Source organism: Phacochoerus africanus, chromosome 14 (assembly GCF_016906955.1).
Source record: "Phacochoerus africanus isolate WHEZ1 chromosome 14, ROS_Pafr_v1, whole genome shotgun sequence".
In the NCBI taxonomy this organism is placed as follows: Eukaryota; Metazoa; Chordata; class Mammalia; order Artiodactyla; family Suidae; genus Phacochoerus; species Phacochoerus africanus.
Window position 1 is genome coordinate 18,950,409 of NC_062557.1, and position 21,748 is coordinate 18,972,156.

The 21,748-nt window shown below is 37.2% G+C and overlaps 1 protein-coding gene across 5 annotated transcripts in view; it reads left to right on the forward strand.

Annotated features, from left to right (window-relative positions):
• Positions 1–21,748, forward strand: part of GPATCH8 (G-patch domain containing 8) — an 83,153-nt gene that overhangs the window by 20,285 nt on the left and 41,120 nt on the right. For 2 of the 5 annotated variants that reach the window (XM_047758949.1, XM_047758948.1), the window contains exons 1-4: positions 2,163–2,214; positions 3,191–3,225; positions 8,110–8,127; positions 10,908–10,980. Coding sequence is in view for 1 of the 5 variants with exons in the window: in XM_047758946.1 (XP_047614902.1) it covers positions 2,140–2,214; positions 10,908–10,980 (148 nt within the window). In the remaining 4 variants the exon portion in view is untranslated. Of the gene's footprint in view, positions 1–2,133; positions 2,215–3,190; positions 3,226–8,109; positions 8,128–10,907; positions 10,981–21,748 lie in introns of those variants that run through there. The other 3 variants (XM_047758947.1, XM_047758946.1, XM_047758950.1) reach the window with 3 other exon arrangements.

Consider the following 21,748-nt stretch of genomic DNA (forward strand, 5'->3'; position numbering starts at 1 on the left):
GAAGTTCCTAGGCTACGGGTCGAATTGGAGCTGCATTTGCCAGCCACAGTCACAGCCACAGTCACAGCCACAGCAATGCCAGATCTGGGCCGCATCTGTGACCTATACCACAGTTCACGGCAACGCCAGATTCTTAACCCATTGAGCGAGGCCAGGGATCGAATCCACATCCTCACTATGCTAGTCAGGTTTGTTTCCACTGTGCCACAGGGGAAACTTCTGAATATATTCTTTGGTGAAATGTCTTTGTAAATCTTTCGCCTATTTTAAAATTGAGTTTTCTTATTATTGTGTTTGGAGAATTCTTTATGTATTTTGGATACAAGTCATTTATTAGATAATGAGATTTGTGAATCTAGTTTTTCAGGTTTTTCTTTTTTCAATCTGTAAGATTGGGCTTTTGGGGCTGTAGCTTAAAGAAATCTTTGTCTAGCCCAAGGTCACCGAGGTTTTCTTCTATACATTCTAGAAATTTTATAATGTTAGGTTTTAGGTTTAGGTCTGTGATACATTTTGAGTTATTATTTTATTATGATGTGCCATATGAGTTGAGGCCCATCTTGTTTTTTTGCATATGGTAACTTAGTTCTAGCTCTGTTTTTGGAAAATACTATTATTTCTCTATTTAATTGTTTTTTGCACCTTTGTTGAAGGTCAGTTAATCCTAAATATAAATTAGCTATACTTTTTTTCCTTTTCATTTTTGTCTGCCTTTTGGCACATGGAGTTCTTAGGCCAGGGATCAGACCTGAGTCGCAGTTGCAAACCACACCACAGCTGTGACAACACCAGATCCTTTAACCCACTGTTGCGAGCACAGAGACACTGCCCATTCCATTGTAACACAGCGAGAACATCTCAACTAAAATTTTACTTTGAAAAAGCAAAGTATTTTTGATTAGGTTAACATTTCAAGTTGTCATAATACTTCCACATCTGAATTAAATTTAGACTAGACTAAATACTTTGGTATTTCGGCTTCTTTCAGTTCAGGACTCACAAATCCTCATGCCTTCTACTTTGTAATAAGAAGAAAACCAGAAAACTGATACTCTGATTTTAAGCTAGTTTATGGGCTCTTTCTCATGGAGAAGAGAAAACCAGGATTAGAGGGAACTTCCTAGTTGTCTGCACCTATGCTCAGTTGAGCTGTTTTGGCTTACTATAGTTGCAATGACAGCTTGCTTGATTATGGTCAAATATGGCATTATACAGGCGTGCTGATCTCTCTTGGCAGTTCATTTGAGGAATATCTGTACTGGGGGTACTGTGTCAAGAGTTTGTGCATTTCGTTTGGCCATGCCTGAAGTTCCTGGGCCAGGGATTGAACCCATGCCACAGTAGTGACTGGAGCCACAGCAGAGACAGTGCTGGATCCTTAACCTTTCGGGCCACCAGGGAACTCTGGACTTGATGATTTAGCAGCTTTAGTTAAAAGCAATGTTAATTGGAGTTCCCTTCGTGACGCAGTGGAAAGGAATCTGACTAGGGTCCATGAGGATGCAGGTTTGATCCCTGGCCTCGATCAGTGGGTTAAGGGTCTGGTGTTGCTGTGAGCTGTGGTGTAGGTGAGCTGTGGTGTAGGTCAAAGACGTGGCTCAGATCTGGTATTGCTGTGGTTGTGGTGTAGGCCAGCGGTTGCACCTCCCATTCAGCCCCTAGCCTGGGAACCTCTATATGCAGCAGGTGTGGCCCTAAAAAGCCAAAAAACCCCAAAAAACAAACAATATTATCAACATTGAACATTATAATACAGTATTCTAATACAGATTTTATTTCCATTCTGTTGTTTGGGTTTATTTTCTGAAACACAAGATTGTTTATGAAAAGTTAAACACAATATAATCCTTTGTTTTTAAGATTCTGAAGTCTTCCTAATATAGTCAGTCTAAGAAAGAATTTATCCAATTGGTTGATAATGTTTTAGTTAGCAATTTCAGTGCTTGTCATAGGGAGACATTCATATTGTTAGACTTCTAATAATTTTTTATAGATTTAAGAAAGTCTGAATTTCACATAGTTTTGGTTGTTTACTGAGAAAATGAAAAATTAAAAATAACTCCTAGTTTGTTTAGTTTTACTAATAATTTTGGCATTTATAACTTTTGGGAAAAATAATTATGGTCTTTATTTTTTCAGGGTAATCACTTTGATCAGTATGAAGAAGGACATTTGGAAATTGAACAAGCATCACTTGACAAGCCTATAGAATCGGTAAGATCAGTTCTTAGTTTTGGGTCATAGCTAGTTAGGCAGTGTTCGTGTGACACTTGACGTGAATGAAGTTAAACTTATTAATAACTTATAGTACAGTTTAGAGCTGTTTTCTTGCATGCTCTACAGTAATCAAGTAGAGTTTGGGTTGTAATCTAATATGTAATATGTTGGGAAATTAGGGGAACTCTAGAAGCAATTTAGAATTTTTATGGAAAAATATCATTTTGGCCCATATTGATATTCTGTTAAAGATAGCAAGTTGAAGTTCAGTGTTTTTATAAATTGAATAAAGGAGTAAAATGTATTTTGATCCTTTAAAAGCTTCACCTTTCCTGGGCAACACAATCATGTGTGAAATGTTCACTAGGAAAAGTTACTGATATGTATTGTTCACACCAGACTCTTGTGAAACATGGTAATTTTGGTTTCTATGGCTTAAGAGATGTCTGGTTTTTGTCACAAGTTGATTCTATCTCTTCATACAACTTAGTTTTAAATATTGATGCAAAACAGCAGAACAGGGAGATTTATTTCCTTGACCCTTAATTTTTGAACATTACTTTTATTATGAGAAGCCCTTTATTTTCAGATTACACAGTTCATTGTTAAAATGTCTAAACTTGTCAGTATTGTCAGTATTTAATATTTGTGCTTAAGTGGACATATTTAATAAAGGTTTCAGGGAGTTATTGGTAAACTTGAATGAAAAGTCAACGAGAGAATCTCTATAGCAGTCACATCCCCCTTCTCCCTTTAAGAAAGACTAGCTCTTCTCCTCCCTCGGGAAATGAAGGCAATTTAGAGAGTGCAGATATTTTAACTTTAGCTTTTATTTTCATAACTGTAACATAGTAAAGGATCAACATATATTTATGTTCCTAATTAGGTTGGTGTTGTGTGTGTTTGTGTGTGTGTGTTTAGATGTTTACAGAAATTTACACAACTTGGGGTGTTCGACATTTTTCTTCCACAGCAGTTGGCCCATATTAGCTAAGCAGCCATGATCTGGTTTGTATTGCACGGTCTGCCTTTTTTTAATTTCTTCTCTAGGGTTTCTTTCTCCCCCACCTCCCCTTCTTATTTCTGTCCTTCTGGTCCAGTGAACACTGCATATAGTATCTTCTGTCTTAATGTGCTGGCATGATGCTAGACTTAGGCATGGCAGTAATTGATGACGCATGTGATAATGCTGCAGAGGGAGACTTCACACCTGATGTTGTGCTGAAAGCCCAGTCTTGGTTTTGACTTAAGGATAAAATGCCAAGCCCACCTTGCTAAGTTAAAAATCACTTAAGTTTTTGCCTCTTCTGTATCATCTTGGGAATTACCACAAGGTAGAATTTTAGAGTGACATCTATAGGCTAGCTAGGTCAGTATCTTGTGTTTTAAAAATAATTTAATTTTTCCATTTTATTTAAATGTTTCTTTGGGTCAGAGTTTAGGAATAGCTAGCATCAGAAGAAAGGCCCAAGTACCATATTCTACAAGGTACATAGTTGGTTAATATTATACAAGCTATCATTCTTTGGGTACTGTGACTCTCCTAAATTTGAAACCTAATATTCATTATTACTATGCTCAACAAAGTTTTTTAAAAAGCACTAAATTAAATGATATTTAACATTTTTAAAGCCTCCTTTTAGGAGTACATTTAAAGGCTTTTGGAAAATTCATTCCTTTGGCATGTGAGACTAATGTTCTTTTTACTCTCACACTGTCCAGGAACTTTTCTAGCACATGTGTCTTAAGGAGAACACTGTCAGCAGACCATCAGACTGAGTAATCTCAATGAGTAGGAGTTGATACTATGCCTTATTTATTAAATAGTATTATCTTCTCCACTTAAAAAATAGCAAATGGCATATAGTAATCAGACTAGATATTTAATTTTTTGTGAATAAGTATATGTTCAGAAATGTGTATTAATAAATTATACTTCTAATGAAAATTTACTCCTGAAACACATTCAGATATACATTATTTGTGATGTGGTAGTTTAGGTAGTAGGAAGGAGGCGCTTTATAGGTGACATGGTATTAGAAGTGGAACAAACAAGATAGGAATTTTATTTCTGTTACCAAATCATTTGGGGGTAAATTTAAAGTTTTAAAAGAAAGTCCTAAAATGATTGGCATCAAAATAGTGTAGCAACCCACCCCTTCACACCTTACCTAAAAAGTACCCTGTCACCTTAGGAATACCCACCAAATATGTGTCTCTTAGTTATATGGCTGGCTGGCTACATTGAGCTATCTTGTTCTTAGGGGGAAATGGCATTGCTTCTAACACAGAAAGAGTCTCTGCTGAATTAAAATCTTTCTCTGCAGCAATATCTGTTGAGAGGTGCTGACTGTTTTGCTACAGCATGCAACTCAAAAGTGGCTGGAAGTATGCAGCTTTGGGAGTCTACAGATCATTGCAGGAGCTAAAGGTTTAGTCGTTTTTTTTTTAACAAAGGTAATCTGCAGCAGCTGGTAACCGAGGAAGTCTCTGCACAGGTTTGTGCCAAGAATACAGCCCTGTGAAGGGTTATTGTGAGTATAGGATTAAGGTCTTTTTGCTTTGTAATAGGGTAAATTTGTTGCAAACTGTCAAGATGGGAAATGAGATGCAAAGATGCAATAGTGCATTATGCTTTAGGTAAACTTTTGAAGCCTAGGTTTGTTCCTGAGATGATACAGGTATTTCAGTTTCAGTCAGGAAATGTTGAAAACACATCAGAATCTAGAATTTGTAAAGTATTTCATCATCTTTGTTATAAAGTTTTATTTTCCCTGCTTTATTTCAACCAACCAAATAATCTTTCAGTGAAATTTCTGGTCAAGAGTAAAATACTGTGTCAAGAAAATTGTGGAGTTGCCAGACAACTTGATTATCTAAATTAAAGAGAAAGAAGAAAGTATTGACATTTTACCCTTATTACAAAAAACAAAAAACTTTTTAGAACTCATTTTATGAAATTTTAGGTCCCAGCTCTTGTGATTATGACCTCCACATGTTTAAAGATAAAATGTTTAAGAAATAAAACTTACTCTAAAACCATAACCCAGTGTAGAATTCCACCATTAGATCCAAGGATTGGTTAGCATGATTCAGGATGTACGGTCCTTTATGGTCTTTACCATAGAAAGAAGATGAGAGATCAGACAGAAGAGTGATTATAAGCTATACGAAAGGCAGAACACCTGCATCATAGACTCAAAATATGTTGTCATTGTTGCAGTTGGAAGTAAAGCTCCCCATCAGCCAGTAGTTGGTCTTTGTTCTACCTGACTGATTAAAAATCTGCCTTTATAGTTGTCAGATTGACTGAGCAGCTTTTAAAAATTAATGTAAGTTTTCAAATTCCAGTTGCTGATGTTTACTTTGCTTACCTAGGGATTTAGAAGTGTATGTATAATTAGGTTTTGTCATGTTGCATATCTGTTTAGATCTGTGGACTCCATTAGTTCCAAACTGTAACTCTCTAAGACTGTTGATTTGACATTTAGCAGTGACCATATGTGGACTGCACTATAAATAATGTGCTTCTTGGAGCTGAATGGTGTAGCATTACTATATGGCTTTTCTCTCTAGTCTTCATTGTGTCATCTGTAGTGAGCTATAGATCTTTTGTTTTGGGAATTTTTACACTTGTTGTTTGCATGGGTTCACCTAGTAGCACTTGGTTTTTGCTTATAGAGTCTTTAATACACAATCAGCAAAGCTTACAATCCACTCAAGAGACTTGCCATTTTTGTCACTGCTGAAAATGGGCTAAATGGTGTAAATTGAATGTGGCTGTCAACTAAAAGAAAATTCAGTGTGGAACCAGTGTTCATCTAGTCACTGACATAACTGTAGTATAGTTTTTCTTTTGAGATATGATATTCTACTTCCTGCTATTAAAAGCTTGGAATCAGCTCCATACAATGAAGTAAATTTTAATCTGTTTTGGCAGGTTTCCATTGTACAGATTGGTGGTGCTATTGCTAAATGATCATTGTTGCTGTGATGGTATACAGCTTCATGGAGCAGAGGAAAGTTCCTGGGAAAGTTTACTATTTGCTATTTCACTACTAAAAATGTTGAAGAATAGTTGTAAATAATGGGATGGATTTTTATTTTTGTTTTGCTGGTATTGTGTAGTTGTTTATAATATACATTTCTTACTATCAAAGATATTCCCATTTAAAAATTATATCTTTTCTCACACATACAACACGAAGGAACAAAGGATTAAAATACAGCATTTTAATTTACATTTAAGTTTAGAAATAGGAAAAAATATAAGGGCCGACTTAGGTAATCTAAGTCAAAGTTTTGAGTTTTCAGTTCAGCTTCATGGTTTAACCACAATTAAGAAGAACTTTGTGCCTTACTAAAGAAAATGCCACTCTGCCACAGTTTTTGGAGTCTTAAGCACAGAGAGTACCCTGTTGGTTGTGGAAACTCTTTATGAATCCTGTAGAAAATCAGCTTTTTGCCTTCTTCCCTTGGGCAGAGTTCAGTTACTTTATTAATTAGTTTATTTTTACTTATTTGTTACTTATTTTTGACTGCTTCTGCAGCGTGTGGAAATTTCCCAGCCAGGAATTGAACCTCTGACACAGCAGCCATCAGAACCTCTGCAGTGACAATGCCAGATCCTTAACTGGATGTGTCACCAGAGAACTCCTAATTAGTTTAAAATCAGTATTTCCCTGCATTTCTTCCATGTGCATTTAAATTATAAACAGCCTATCGTTACTCGTGCCCCTTTATTAGTTAACAAACCAGGCTGTGTTAAAAAAGAAAAAACCTTTTTGGTTCTATGAGATTATAGCTAAACTTCAAATTATGTATTTTATTTAAAAATAAACTGAAAGTTTTTTAAGCCATTATTATAATGACTGAAATAGTAAATTGTTAACTATTTCAGAAGTTAAATAGTGCTCGTTGCCCTTGTTATGTTTAGGTTACCCGTTTGGACTGCGAATTACTTATTGTAGTTTACTGTTACAAATAATATCCGCCAGAATAATTGGCAACCTAAACAGAGAGAGTAGATTACTTATTTTCATAGGCTGGCCATTGAATCCCCTGTTCTTTCACAGTGCAGTTTCAATGAACATTTTGATCATTTCAGATTAGACAAGTCTGCTTTGTTCTATTTTGTTATAAGGTATTTTGATGTGCCTTCCTCGTGTTACCCATCCTTAAGCCTACTGGATTTTTGACTAGTGTTGATACAACTTTTTTCTTTTTTCAGTAGGAAGAGGGATTATACTGAATACTAGCCCATTCTGCAGAGTCATAGAGCTGCCTTTTTTCCTCCAAAAGTAGATAGTCTAAAATGATAGGAAAGGTCCAGATTTTCTCTTTTAGTAATTCACTTAATCTAGGAGGTTGGTGAGGGGAAGACTTTCCAGGAGATATACCTGTTGTTTTTGTTGCTTTTGTTATAATTGCAAGGACATTCAGTAGCATGTTAATAATTTTAACGTAACCCCTGACATTTCATTCTCTTGTCATTCTTGGGAAAGTAGATTTAATTAAAGAACAGTTTTCATCTAAAGGTTTAGAAGAGAATTGCCACTGCCGTTTGTATCAATAGCTTTTTTTTGAGAAGGTGACAGCCATCTTGAGTGGTTTTGTAAAAGTGGTGCTAATGTGTATAACCCTAAATTTTTCTTTTTTTCTCCCTTTCCCTGTAACATTTGCTTTTCCTTTCACTGTTGTCAGTCACAACACGCTGCTCTTGAACTCTCAGCTGGTCTTGACTCGTGAATTTACTTATGCTTTCACTCTTCTTTAATAAATACATTAATTGCAAGCAGTGAATTGAAAACAAGACAAAAAAAAAAAAAAAAACGACCATTAGTGATTGGACAGTTTCTTACTTTGTGTTACATTTAACTGTTCTTTTGACAGCCCAGTTTTTAAAGCCAGGTTCGTATGGAAATGCTTTCACTCCACTTGCACTGCTTTTGGAAATAGCATACTGCTTCATCTGTCTGTTTATTTTAGTGCATTCATAATATAACACAGTCAGCATAATGTCTCATCTCCATTTAGCCAAAAGATGAAGTTTTCTTGAATTAAAAAAGGGGGCAACAATTTTTGTCAGCATGGTTTAATACCCTAAATCTCTGTGCCAAGTATAGTTGAAAATCAGTCTGTTAAAAAATTAAACAGTACTTTAATCACCTACATAATCTTAGAGTCATTCTGCTGTCCTTGTCCTTTTCCACAGTTATTCAGTTGTAGGAGCTGTGATAGAAAATAAAAAAAGAAAATAAGGGTTTTATGTACAGGTAAGTTTATTTTCACAGCGTTATAAAGGCCTTTTTTGGGGGGCCCATGTCTGTGGCATGTGGAAGTTCCCAGGCCAGGGATCATACCCAAGCCATAGCAGTGGCAATGCCAGATCCTTAACTGCTAGGCCACCAGGGAACTCCCAATAAAGGCCTCTTTATCTTCATTTTCTGTTAACATTACTTATATTAAGACATAATAAAAATTTTCAGCAATAAAGTTCTTTGTAGTTATTCATTACTGGTTCAGGGGATGTGTTTCCTGACAGTATCAGTTGGGAAGAGAGAGGGAAGAAGAGGAATCAGTATTGGACTAAATTTTTGTGATGTCTGATATGGAAGTCATCACCTGGGATTATACATAACCTTAACATTTTCTTGTTCTCTCAGTTCCTAGCAAAAAAAAATCTCTAGTGACCTTTCATGCACCAAAATGATTTTTGTATATATGTTTAAAACAATTGTATGTTTTGTTTTAGGAACAGGTTTTTCATTATCATTTGCCTCATTTGGGGGGGGGGGGCTTTAAAGTTTTATTATTACTATTTTTTGGCCATGCCCATGGCATACGGAGGAAGTTTCCTAGGCCAGGGATTGAACTGACACCACAGCAGTGACATTGCTGGATCCTTAACCTGCTAAGTCACCAGGGAACTCTCCCCCCCCTTTTTAAAGTATCCTCATATTTGTTCCCCTGATCAATGAAATAATCAGCTGCTCAGCCCAGTTTTCTATTTGGCATGCTGTTATTAACTCATAGAAGGAAGTTGGCCCCCCCCTTTTTTTTTTAAAAAAAACAGAGCATTGGGGAGGCTTAATCGTCCTCTTTAACTTACTGTTAGAGAAGCTAATAGCAAAATAACTTTTTCTTTCCTTTATAACTCCAGAGAACATTTTATCTTTGACTATGGAGCTGGAAGATAAAAAGTAGTTTATCTTTTTTTTAAATTTTAACTCAGAGATTTATGGTTCTGTTAACTTCATAAATTGATTTCAGGAGATAAAAGATTATTTTCAAATGATGATACCCAATTAATGTTATAAATTACATTTTAATGCCTACAGAGCACTTTGTGTTTAATTTTTTTTTTTTTTTTAACCATTTCTTGGGCTGCTCCCGCAACATATGGAGGTTCCCAGGCTAGGGGTTGAATCAGAGCTGTAGCCACCGGCCTATGCCAGAGCCACAGCAAGGTGGGATCCGAGCCCCCGTCTGTCACCTACACCACAGCTCATGGCAATGCCGGATCGTCAACCCACTGAGCAAGGCCAGGGACTGAACCCGCAACCTCATGATTCCTAGTCGAATTCATTAACCACTGAGCCAGGATGGAAACTCCTGTGTTTAAAATTTTTAAGTGTTTTTCTTTGGATGAGTAACATTTTATCTGATAGAATTAATAGTTATTTTAGCTGATACAGTTAATGGTTATTTTAGCTGTGTCTCTACTTTGCAGTATTTGTAAAAAGTGAAGAATTGGACAAAGGTCTGCAGAGGTTTCTAAGATCTTGAATCCTTACATAAAAGCTGACATTTAATTGTTGTTTCTGGTGTCTTTTTATCTGGTTTACATTGAAAGACCTTTTCTACTGTGCTCCTAGGAGGATGAGACATTATGTATATTGGTTTTTTCCCCCTACATGCACTAATGGTTCTTTACTGTTAACTTATTGCTAGGCCTGTTTCATTCTAACATTTTAGCATTTTTGTTAGATTACATGTTGAAATGCATCACTCAGTCTGTGCTTGAGCTCATTTTATTTTTCTGTTTAATCAATTTAATTTCTTGTTTTACTAACCTCACTGTTTTTTCAGTTTAATATTGGCTGCATGCTAGTTAAATATTTATATTTTATATATATATATATAAAAACCAATCAAGTCTAGCCTGGATTTTGCTCTGATTGTGTTTTCATTTCTAGTGGTGGGGCAGTCTTACATTTATAACTTTGTATCATGAAAGCCTGACACACAAGCAAAATAACTAAACACAATGTAGATTTTCTTTAAAAAACAAAAAACTCTTAAAGTGGTGCTATCTAGGTGGTGGATATGATTGTATAAGTACCTTGATTTTATGCTTTTTAATGTTAGTTTTAAATTTCATAAATGTATCATCCTTTTCCCTTTCCCCTTCCCTTTTTTCTCCTTTTTAATGTGTTTTGTACAAAAGTTGCCCGGTACACCATCAGAAAGGACCCTTACCCTCTATGTTCTTCCCATATAAAATACTAGTGAGCATTTCTTTTTACATTAATGCCTCCTTTATTGGGCACATTTACCCTATTATTAGCACCTTTTTGCATGCATATTTGTAGAATTATCTCTTGCTCATCACCTGTTTAAATATCACTAGGAAGGGAAGAATATATTATTGGAATATTTTTGGTTTGTCTCTCTGTTCTGTCTGTCAGGATAATATTGGACATCGCTTACTCCAGAAACATGGGTGGAAGCTGGGCCAGGGATTGGGAAAATCTCTTCAGGGTAAGTTTTTTAAATGTACAAAAAAAAAAAAAAGAAGAAAGAGAAAGAATATGTTTCTGATGCAGACCTTATGCCTGAATATGTTTGTTGTCTTTCTTTAAAAAGCATTTGGGTTTTTCCTCCCTGCCTTTTACCCACCCACCCCCAGAATAGTCTCTTTTTCCTATAACTGTATTTTTAAGTACTGTTAAGCTAATTGCAAGAGTAAGCTATTATTTCATGAATGCTTGAGGTCAAATATACTGTTCTAAATTTCTTTTGGTAGAGAGGATAGGTATGTAGAGTAAAAGAAATAGTATGATACTAACATAGTGTGAGAGTGTGCTTTCTTTGTATCATTGAGTGAGGTTGTATTGTGACTTCAGTATAAGGAGAACCATTCGACAGAAGAGTTTAGTTTTTGCCCCCCCCCCCCAAACTCTCCCTGAAGCTGGTGATTGCTTCTGCCCTTTTTCTCTATGATCAAAATCCATGTAGTTGAGAGACAAATAAACCTACATGAAACATAAAATTGAAACAGAGTTTTCCTAGGGCTCTCTGAGAGCAGTGAGGCCATTTCTTAAGTTCGCATCAGTCTGTAGAAAAGGTATGGCTTAAAGTTTACATTGCATTTATTTTTCTTTTAATTATACTCATCATTTGGATAACAAAATACTGACATTTCTGGTTCTGAGTTCTTGCTTGTTGGAAAACAACCAACTCCATTCACTTTTTAGTTCCCTCATATTCAAGGGCTACTATTCTTTGCAGATGTGAACAGCACCTCAGAAATGATGGAAATCACTATACTCCTGCATCTGGTCATGGAGAGTCTTATTGTATTAAGGTGTTTTGGGGGTTAGGTGTGCTGCTGTTGACTAATTCTTTGAATATAAGAAATGGATTTCCACAGTTTGAATGAGAAGTCTAATCAAGTGTGTATTAAGGGGCACAAGAGGACAGGGCATGAAGTGTAGGATATTTCAGTCTTTAAAACTTTTGCTTTTTAAGTTATACATCCACAAATTCTATTCAATGGTGACACAAAGGAAATGTTCAAAAATATATTTCAGAATATTTATTACTAAGCATTAACCTGTTCTTTCGAGAAGATAGAAATCTTTGATCACTATTAAACTTGTTCTCCCAGTGGCATAGGAACTCACGGCATACAATACGGAGAATACCACTGAGAGCAACTCATAAGACATAGATCATAGAGTTTGTTAAGAATCTTGAAGAGAGAAAGGGTAATCAGGACTAAAGTAGAAATGACTTCTGATAGGATTTGTCCCAGTTGTTTGCATAGTTAAATGTTGGGTTGAAGCGAATGGAGGTTATAATTCAGAATAAGGTCTGAAGATTGGATTTGATCTTTCCCTACTATTTGAAACATCTCTTCCCATGCAGAGAGTCCCAGGAGCATTGTTGATTGTTACTTACTTTCTTTGTTCAGGCACACAAGGGAGTAGAGTTTGGGGGCATTTCATAGGGTTAGCAAATCTGTTTGAATTCCAGAATTTTTCATTGTAAGCATCAGAGACTTTAAAGTACAATTAGAACCTGCAAGAAAAGAGAATGAGAAGAACAGGGAGCAAGTTTAAGAAAAATGTGGTATATAGATACTCACCTATTTTGAAGTGATAGAAAATTATTATTTCATTTTAACAATACTTTTGAATTTTGGTTTTCTTTAAAATTTGAGTTCCTTGAGAGGAGAAATTAGGTTTTATCTATATTTCACTTTCAGCTCTATGGTGACAAGCATATAATAGGCACTCAGTAACTCATAAATCCATTATTTAAAATGCAAGGGAAATTTGAAGCTGATCTTTTTTTGTTTTAATTGCGGTGAAAAACACATATCAAAATTGCTATCTTAACCATTTTTAAGTGTTATGGTTCAGTAGTATTAACTAAAATCTCAGTGTTGTGCAAAAACCCATCTGTTTTGAATGGCTAGTACAGTCTCTACCCTTGAGAAAGAATGGGACCTTATCCTCTTGCCAACATTTCGGGCTGAATTTAATTGTCTTGTAAATGGCTCTTTATTTTTTAGTGTCACATTGAACATTGTGCAGTCATTGTGCTGGCTTCTCTTACATAGCTCTTTCTGTAATGCCCACGTGATTTGACCTAGAATATAGCCACATTTGTGGCATATTGAGGTAACTCATGACATTTTTTTTTTTTTTTGGTCTTTTTGCCATTTCTTGGGCTGCTTCTGCAGCATATGGAGGTTCCTAGGCTAGGGGGTCGAATGGGAGCTGTAACCACCAGCCTACGCCAGAGCCACAGCAATGCAGGATCCAAGCCGTGTCTGCGACCTACACCACAGCTCTCACGGCAACGCCGGATCCTTAACTCACTGAGCAAGGGCAGGGATTGAACCCGCAACCTCATGGTTCCTAGTCGGATTTGTTAACCACTGCGCCACGACGGGAACTCCAGATTTTTTTTTTTTATGCCAAACCTTTTCTATAAACAAACACTGAAGAAAGCCCTGTTACTCTACTGAAAATAATGTCTTCTTACTATTGCATAAACTAGTCACTGCATGTAATATCTAGGCTCGTGGCTTGTAAGTTTTTTGTGTTTACGGTTTATTGTCAACTTTTAGTTCTTGTTATTTGATTTTTTAAGGCTCTAACATCTTTTACATGTAACCATCCATTGAAGTTTAAACCTGGTATTTTCAGGATTTTTGGTTACTATTTAAAAACTATTTCAACTCATGAAAGGTGTTTACAAAGAGTTCCAGTCTTTGGGGCTGTAGAATAGATAACATGTCACTGAATTGGTTGGAGAATAGGGCATGCCAACTTTTGAAATTATCTGTGGCACAATAGAAAATTACCTTTTGGAAGGACCATGTTAATGGAATTTAGTTAATAGGAACAAAAGAGATGAACCGAGTTAGTAAACAAAATTAGTCAGAATTGGGAGTCTGTAGTAAGAGGTCTAGGTTTTAGGGCTAAACTAGAAAAGGGACTAGGGGAGCGGAGAAGGGGAAAGGGTGAACTCAGATGCTGTATAGGCTGCTTGTTTCTCAGTATAGAGATCATCACTTTTAAAGACAGACATTAAATATATGGTAGGACATTATTTAATCAGAAGACATTAAATATATGTTAGATTCATGGCAAAATAACCAGAAAGGAAGTGGCAGTTTTTTCAACTGAAAATTTAGAACAGATAAATATAAAAGGATCATTCTAGTACTTTATTACTAAGAAAAGATAGAGGAAACTAGTTATAGAAGTGGTTTGGACATTATCAAGGCAGATTATTTATTTATTTACCTTCCTAGGGCCATACTTGTAGCATGTAGAGGTTCCCAGGCTAGGGGTCAAATTGGAGCTGCAGCTGCTGGCCCTACGCCACAGCTGCAGCAGTGCAGGATCTGAGCCGCGTCTGCAGCCTACGCCACAGCTCACTACAATGCCGGAACCTTAGCCTAATGAGCGAGGCCAGGGGTGAACCTGCATCCTCATGGATGCTAGTCAGATTTGTTTCTGCTGAGCCATGACGGGAAATCCTCAGATAGGTTACTTTAAACGAGACCCTCACTGGTCAAGAATTATATGGAATTAGTTGCACTTTTATTAATACTTACTATGTTCGAGAGACCATAATAAAGGACATGCATTACATTATGCTTGTAGAGCTTGCCGTTTATTTTAAGAAATAGGTGAAAGAGACCTTAAGAGTAAATTCTGTAGAGACATAGAAGTAGGAATGACTAGGGAGACTTCACAGTGAAGTGAATAGGTATTACCAAAGATAGGAGACAATGATGTATACAAGGTGATTCAAGTTGGGAAAGAGTAGGTGTGACTGGCTGGGCAGAGAATGCCCATAGGGCATTGGATTTCATACATTTTAAGAGCAGAAGAACCTCCCAAAATGGGTATTTTTAAAATGTAGAACCTTAATATATAAAAGAGAGGGTGGGGGGAAAACCACAGTTGTTTGATTGAAGCAGAGCTTTAGGTCTCCAGGAGCACTTTGGAAATCATAACTAGGAGACAGTAATGGAAGATTGGTTCAAACAGGCACAAATCTAACATTTTTGAGGGTGTCTGCTTAAGCACTATAAATATCTCATTTAATTCTTAGAGCAAGTTGTGAGATAATTATTGTTATTCTCATTTTGCAGAAGAAGAAACCGAAGCTTAGAGAATTTGAGTAAATTGCTCAAGAATAAGCTGCTAATAAATGACAGTATCAGAATTCAAATTGGGTCTTTCTGACTCCAAAACCCATGTTCCTAACTACCACACTTAATGTGGAAGGCTTTAATGCTGCTCCACTTTGGAATTTTATTTTTTAAGCTAGAGGTAGTTTTGTTGTTGTTGTTTTCTTTTTGGCTGTGCCTACAGCATGCAGAAGTTGCTGGCCAGGGATCCAACCATGCTACAGCTGTATCCAGAGCCACAGCAGTGACAACGCTGGATCTGTAATCCTCTGCACCACCAGGAAAGTCGTCCCCAAAGGCAGTTTTTGGTTAGAGGAGAGGTGTAGACTTTCATAGCAGGAAGAAATATTAATGCTAATTTAATATGAAATTCATTTTACAGATGAAGAAATTTAGGTTTAGAGTTCCAAAGTGCTGAAATCCAGTTCCCAGTTCTCTGATTTGTGATCTATTATTTTTTCCATTATACCAATCAGGACATTGGTGGTAGAAGTTAAATGCTAGGGAGTTCCGGTCGTGGCGCAGCTGAAACAAATCCAACAAGGAACCATGAGGTTGCAGGTTCAATCCCTGGCCTCACTCATTAGGTTAAGGATCCTGCGTTGCCATGAGCTGTGGTGTAGGTTGCAGATGTGGTTCAGATCCCATGTTGCTGTGGTTGTGATACAGGCCAGTGGCTACAGCCCCGATTCCACCCCTAGCCTGGGAACCTCCGTATGCCACAAGTGTGGCCCTAAAAAGACCAAAAAAAAAAAAAAAAGGAAGTTAAATACTAGTCTAACCAGAGTATGTCTGAAGATGAAGATGGAAAACCAATTTAGAGGGTTGTCTAGGTATTAGTTGAAAGGGCATAGACAGAAGGATAGTAATGGAAATGGAGAAGGAAGTATAGTTATGAAGGATGAAAAAAATCAACTGTGAAGTACAGTGTACAGTCAATTCATGCATGTGTCTTACTAGCAAGCTTGTTCACTGGGTTTAGTGTTAATCCTTTATAATAGCATTTATTAAGTGTTTGCTTAGTACTTACACATGTATAATCTAATTTAAATCTTCTCTGGGGGAGTTCCCCTCATGGCACAGCAGAAATGATTCCCACTAGGAACCATGAGGTTGCAGGTTCGATTCCTGGCCTCGCTCAGTGGGTTAAGGATCCCGCGTTGCTGTGGCTGTGGCATAGGCCTGCGGCTACAGCCCCGATTAGACCCCTAGCCTGGGAACCTCCACATGCCGCTGGTGCGGCCCTAAAAAAATAAAGTAAAATAAAAAATCAATCAATCAATCAATCCTCTCTGGGGTAGATACTCCAGTTTTATAGATAAGGAAATTGACATTCTAAGAGTAATTTAGATTTGCTCAAGATATTATAGCACATAAATAGTAGAATCATTCTGCCAGAACCTATGCTTTTAATCAGTATGCTATCTGTAATGTACTTAAATGCTGTGTGGTGGCTTACTTCTGTCTCCTGGAGAGATATGGTGGTGAGAAATTACTGTAAAGTTGAAATATATAGTAGTTATTCTGGCTGAAAAAGATTGGAGGTATCTTTGTGATTTTTTTCCTTAGGGTACTTAAAGTGATCATATATATTCTTCATGATAAATATAAATTTGTATAAATTTGCTAGTAACTTAAGGCTAGATTGGAGTGGTAAGAACCTTGGCCTCATTTTTAAGGGGGTGGTTTGTAATCTCCAGGGAAAAAGAAAATACTGTAACTTGTCTCATACTTTAAATTTCTCCTTTATTTTTTCTTATATTTTATATTCCTCTCCTATGGCATTTTGAATATTCTACCTTGTATAATTTGCTTTATGTGTCTTTTAGCTCTCATTAGACTATAAACTCCTAAATAATGATAATTACTAGGCATTTATGTGTTCTCTATTGCTTTTAAGTATTTTTTTTTGTCTTTTTTGCTATTTCTTTGGGCCGCTCCCGCGGCATATGGAGGTTCCCAGGCTAGGGGTCGAATCGGAGCTGCAGCCGCTGGCCTACGCCAGAGCCACAGCAATGCAGGATCCGAGCCGCGTCTGCAACCTACACCACAGCTCACGGCAATGCCGGATTGTTAACCCACTGAGCAAGGGCAGGGACCGAACCCGCAACCTCATGGTTCCTAGTCGGATTCGCTAACCACTGCGCCACCACGGGAACTCCTTTTCAAGTATTTTTAATTCTGCACACAGTTACTGAATCCTTAGAAAGTGCCAGATCTGTACTGTCTTAAGAGTTGAAGGATGAATAAAATATAACCTCTACCCTCCAAAGGCTCATGTCTAATATGGAGACAGATGTAACAAATAAATGTAATGCAGTATAATATCATAATTGTGACGTTAAAGGATAGTGGGGACTTCATAGAGAATTCAGCAACCTAACTTAGAATTTCAACTTATCTCTTGAATGATTTACAAGTGGAAAATCGTGAGACTGGGGAAGCAAACAACTATATCATATTTGCCCAACTGTTCCTGTTAGTGAGTACTTGTAATTACCACATAAGAAGCACTGTATTTTAAAGTAGGACCATATGTAAACATAAGAACACAAAGTTAAATGTATGTTTTATGAGAAATACATTTTAAAAAGGAAAAAAGCTTTTTAAAAAAGAAAACATTAAAATCGGCTGCCAAACCTTGAAATAATTTGATTGTACATTTCGAAAAAGAGCAAAATTAATATTATCTTCCATGTGTAAATGTGACTTATTAGTTTAAAATTCAGTCTTTTCTCTCTCACTGAGTCTTTCCAAACCTGTGAAGTACATAGCACCAAATGAGAGTTACAGAGAAAATGCAGTGGGAATTCAAAAGGAGGGAGCAAAGAACAGTCTCGGAAATAGGAGTTGCAAACTCCGATGCCTGTTGGGGCCAGGTGGTAGCATACACGGTTGAAGCCCACTGAGTGTGAGACAGTAGGAAGTAATAAGTAGTATGAGCTGTGCCTTGTCTAGAGAGGAACAGCTGCTACCCAGCTAGCTCTTGCTCGTTGTTTTCATGTAAGAATACAGTCTGAGGCATTGCCAAACCTGAATTTTTAAAAAAGAAATCAGAAATCCAGATATTTTGAGTGAAATTTAATAATAAATGTTATCTCAAAATCTAAAATAAGCTGGGCTAAACAAAACATGTAAGGCCTACATTTGTTACCTCTTTATAAACTCATTTGAAATTTGACCTGCGTTTTAGTTCAAGTTCTACAGCCAATAAGTGGTGTGACCTTCCTGTAATCTCAGTATACCCATATTTTTAAAAGATTTAGGGGTTGTTTGGGGGAACTAAACATGATATGTAAGTTTTATACCTGTATCCTATCTCATTTTCCTTTCCACTATGTAGAATGTGAGATAAAGTCACTTAATAGATCTAGAAACTTAAGTGTTTATCCATGGTCAGACTGCTAAGGATAGAAGCTATGATTGTAGCATAAGTCTTCTAACCTCTACTTTAGTTCTTTTTCCATTAGGCTTATGATTCCCAAGCTTTCATGAGCTGCAGAAACATCTTGGGTGCTTGTAAAAATGTAGATTCCCAGGAGTTCCCTCCATGGCACAGTGGGTTAAGAATCTGAGTTGCTGCGGAGGTGTGGGTTCCATCCCTAGTCTTGCGAGGTGTGTTTAAAGGATCTGGCATTGCCACAGCTGCAGTGTCAGTTGCAGCTGTGGCTCAAATTCAGTCCCTGGCCGGGAATCTTCCATAAATTTTATGGGTGTGGCCATAAAATTAAAAAAAAAAAAAAGAAATGGGAGTTCCCGTCATGGCTCAGTGGTTAACAAATCCGACTAGGAACCATGAAGTTGTGGGTTCGATCCCTGGCCACACTCAGTGGGTTAAGGACCCAGCCTTGCCGTGAGCTGTGGTGTAGGTTGCAGACACAGCTCAGATCTGGCGTTGCTGTTGCTCTGGCGTAGGCCGGCAGCTACAGCTCTGATTAGACCCCTAGCCTGGGAATCTCCATATGCCGTGGGTGCGGCCATAGAAAAGACGAAAAAGACAAACAAAAGAAATGTCGATTCCCAACCACCAGAACCCAGCAGGTCTAGGTTGGGGTTTAGGAAGTTATATTTTAAACAAGCTCCCCAGGGAGTTCCTGTCATGGCTCCGAGGAAATGAATCCAACAAGTATCCATGAAAATCCCTGGCATTGCTCAATGGGTTAAGGATGGGCGTTGCTATGAGCTGTGGTGTAGGTTGCAGACACTGCTCGGATCTGGCTGTGGCGTAGGCCGGCAGCTACGGCTTCAATTCGACCCCTAGCCTGGGAACCTCCATATGTCGAGGATGTGGCCCTAAAAAAGACAATAAATAAATAAACTCCCCAAATAATTTGCTTTGGACCAGATGAATAAACTTCGAAGAAAGTTACCTTCATTATATCGAGTAGACAACAGTTGGTTCTTTTACTTATCCAAAATATATTGGTGATTTTCAGTCTACTTGACTTTCTGAATCATCTATTACAAATTTGACATACTGTGGATTAATAACTTACTATCAGTACACACACATAGGTGCTATTTTTTTCCTCTAGGTGACAGTAATAGTAAAATAGTAAGCATTTTGGCAGTGTTTAAGCTGGGGTTTAACTTTCCTAGGTGATTTGTACTATATGTTTAATTTGGAGAAGGTCTTGCTAAATTATGCTTTGTTCTTTTGGCTTGGATTTAATATTTATGTGACCATGCTTTTCAAACTCTGGTCACAGTTTTGTTAGTGGAATGATAATATGGAAAGGATTTGGAGGTAATACTTTGGTTATTGATCCTGGAGAGTAATTTTCTCCATCTGTAAATAGGGTTGTTTCACTATCACCAAATTGCAGGTAGAACATTAGAATTAATCACAGCTTTTTAGAATATCTTAATTTTAAGATATTTATTTTTTGAAATGCCATATTTGGAAATGAAAGAGCACAGTGATTTTTTTTTTTTTACTTTTCTGAGGTCTTAAGGAGACGATAGTGTTAGGGTTTTAACAACATCATACATAGGGATTTATGGTTTTCAAACTATCTTCTATTTATTGGCCCTTGTTCTACATGCCAGTACTGAAAGTGAGCATAATATCTCCATTGTATAGGGGAAGCTGCTGAGACTCGTGCTCTCATTGTCAAAAGTCATACAAATGTTAGAAATTATCTCTTGTTGAAGAATGAGATTTTTGTAGCCTGCTTTTTAAGGGACTACCTAGAAAAATATAGAAAGAAAATAAAGATGAATTAAGGAGGGAGTTGATGTATAGAGTAAAGGAAGAATGGTTTAAATGAAACTGGCAAGTTTTGGGGGGGTTATAGAGTGATCCTGGAATATTAAATTCTCAGTGTAGTTATGGATTTAACCAGTAGTAAGAGAATACAATTCTAACAGGGCATTGGATTGTTGAATTGTTACAATACCATAGGACTAGTTACTATCCACATACTCCCCTCCATATTTTCTTTCTTCAAACTTAAGAATTAAAGTGAACATTAGAGACCTTTAAGTCTGTCTAAACTCTTTAAACATTTGGTGCCTGCTTCTTTTTTCTGTTAATGACTGACAGTAGATAAAACAAATTGAGGAGTTCCCTTGTGGCACAGCAGGTTAAGTATCTGACCTTGTCACTGCAGCAGCGGCCTGGGTTGCTGCTGCGATGCAGGTTCAATACCTGGCCCAGGAACTTCTGCATGCCATGGGTATGGCAAAACAAAACAAAACAAAACAAAAACACAACAAATTGAACAAGCCTCTAATGAATGACAACGCAAAACTCAAATATTGCTTTACACTAGCTTACAAATCTTTTGAGATATGGAGACCTGTAGAATATTGCTACATCTTCTGTTTGATAAAATAATTTCTCAGAGTTCCCATCATGGCTCAGTGGTTAACGAATCCAACTAGGAACCATCAGGTTGTGGGTTCAGTCCCTAGCCTCGCTTAGTGGGTTAAGGATCTAACGTTGCCGTGAGCTGTGGTGTAGGTCGCAGACTTGGCTCAGATCCCGAGTTGCCGTGGCTGTGGCGGCTGTGGCATAGGCCAGCAGCTATAGCTCCAGTTAGACCCCTAGCCCGAGAACCTCCTTATGCCACGGGTGTGGCCCTAGAAAAAACAAAAAGACCAAAAAAAGATAACAATTATAATTTCTTGATTACAAGACAGTTAAATCCTGTGTCATTTGGCATTAAGCAGAAAGCACTGTGATGACTAAATATTTATTTAGACCTGAACAAGGTGAGACCCGTTACGAACATGTTCATCTTCTTGAGTCAACAAATGCTTTTTAATTAAGTGCCACTCTATCCCAGTTTTTCAGGGTATAAACATAACCAAAACTCAAGGTACAGAGTGTTCCCCCATTTTTTTAAAGTACCTAGTATTGTTTTGTCCTTTCCCTCTATGCCTCATGTTTTAAATTGTTACCTGAAATTTATTAAGTTGATTTTCTCATTTAAAAAATAAATTGGAGTTCCCGTCGTGGCGCAGTGGTTAACGAATCCGACTAGGAACCATGAGGTTGCGGGTTCGATCCCTGCCCTTGTTCAGTGGGTTGGGGGTCCGGCGTTGCCATGAGCTGTGGTGTAGGTCGCAGACGCAGCTCGGATCCCT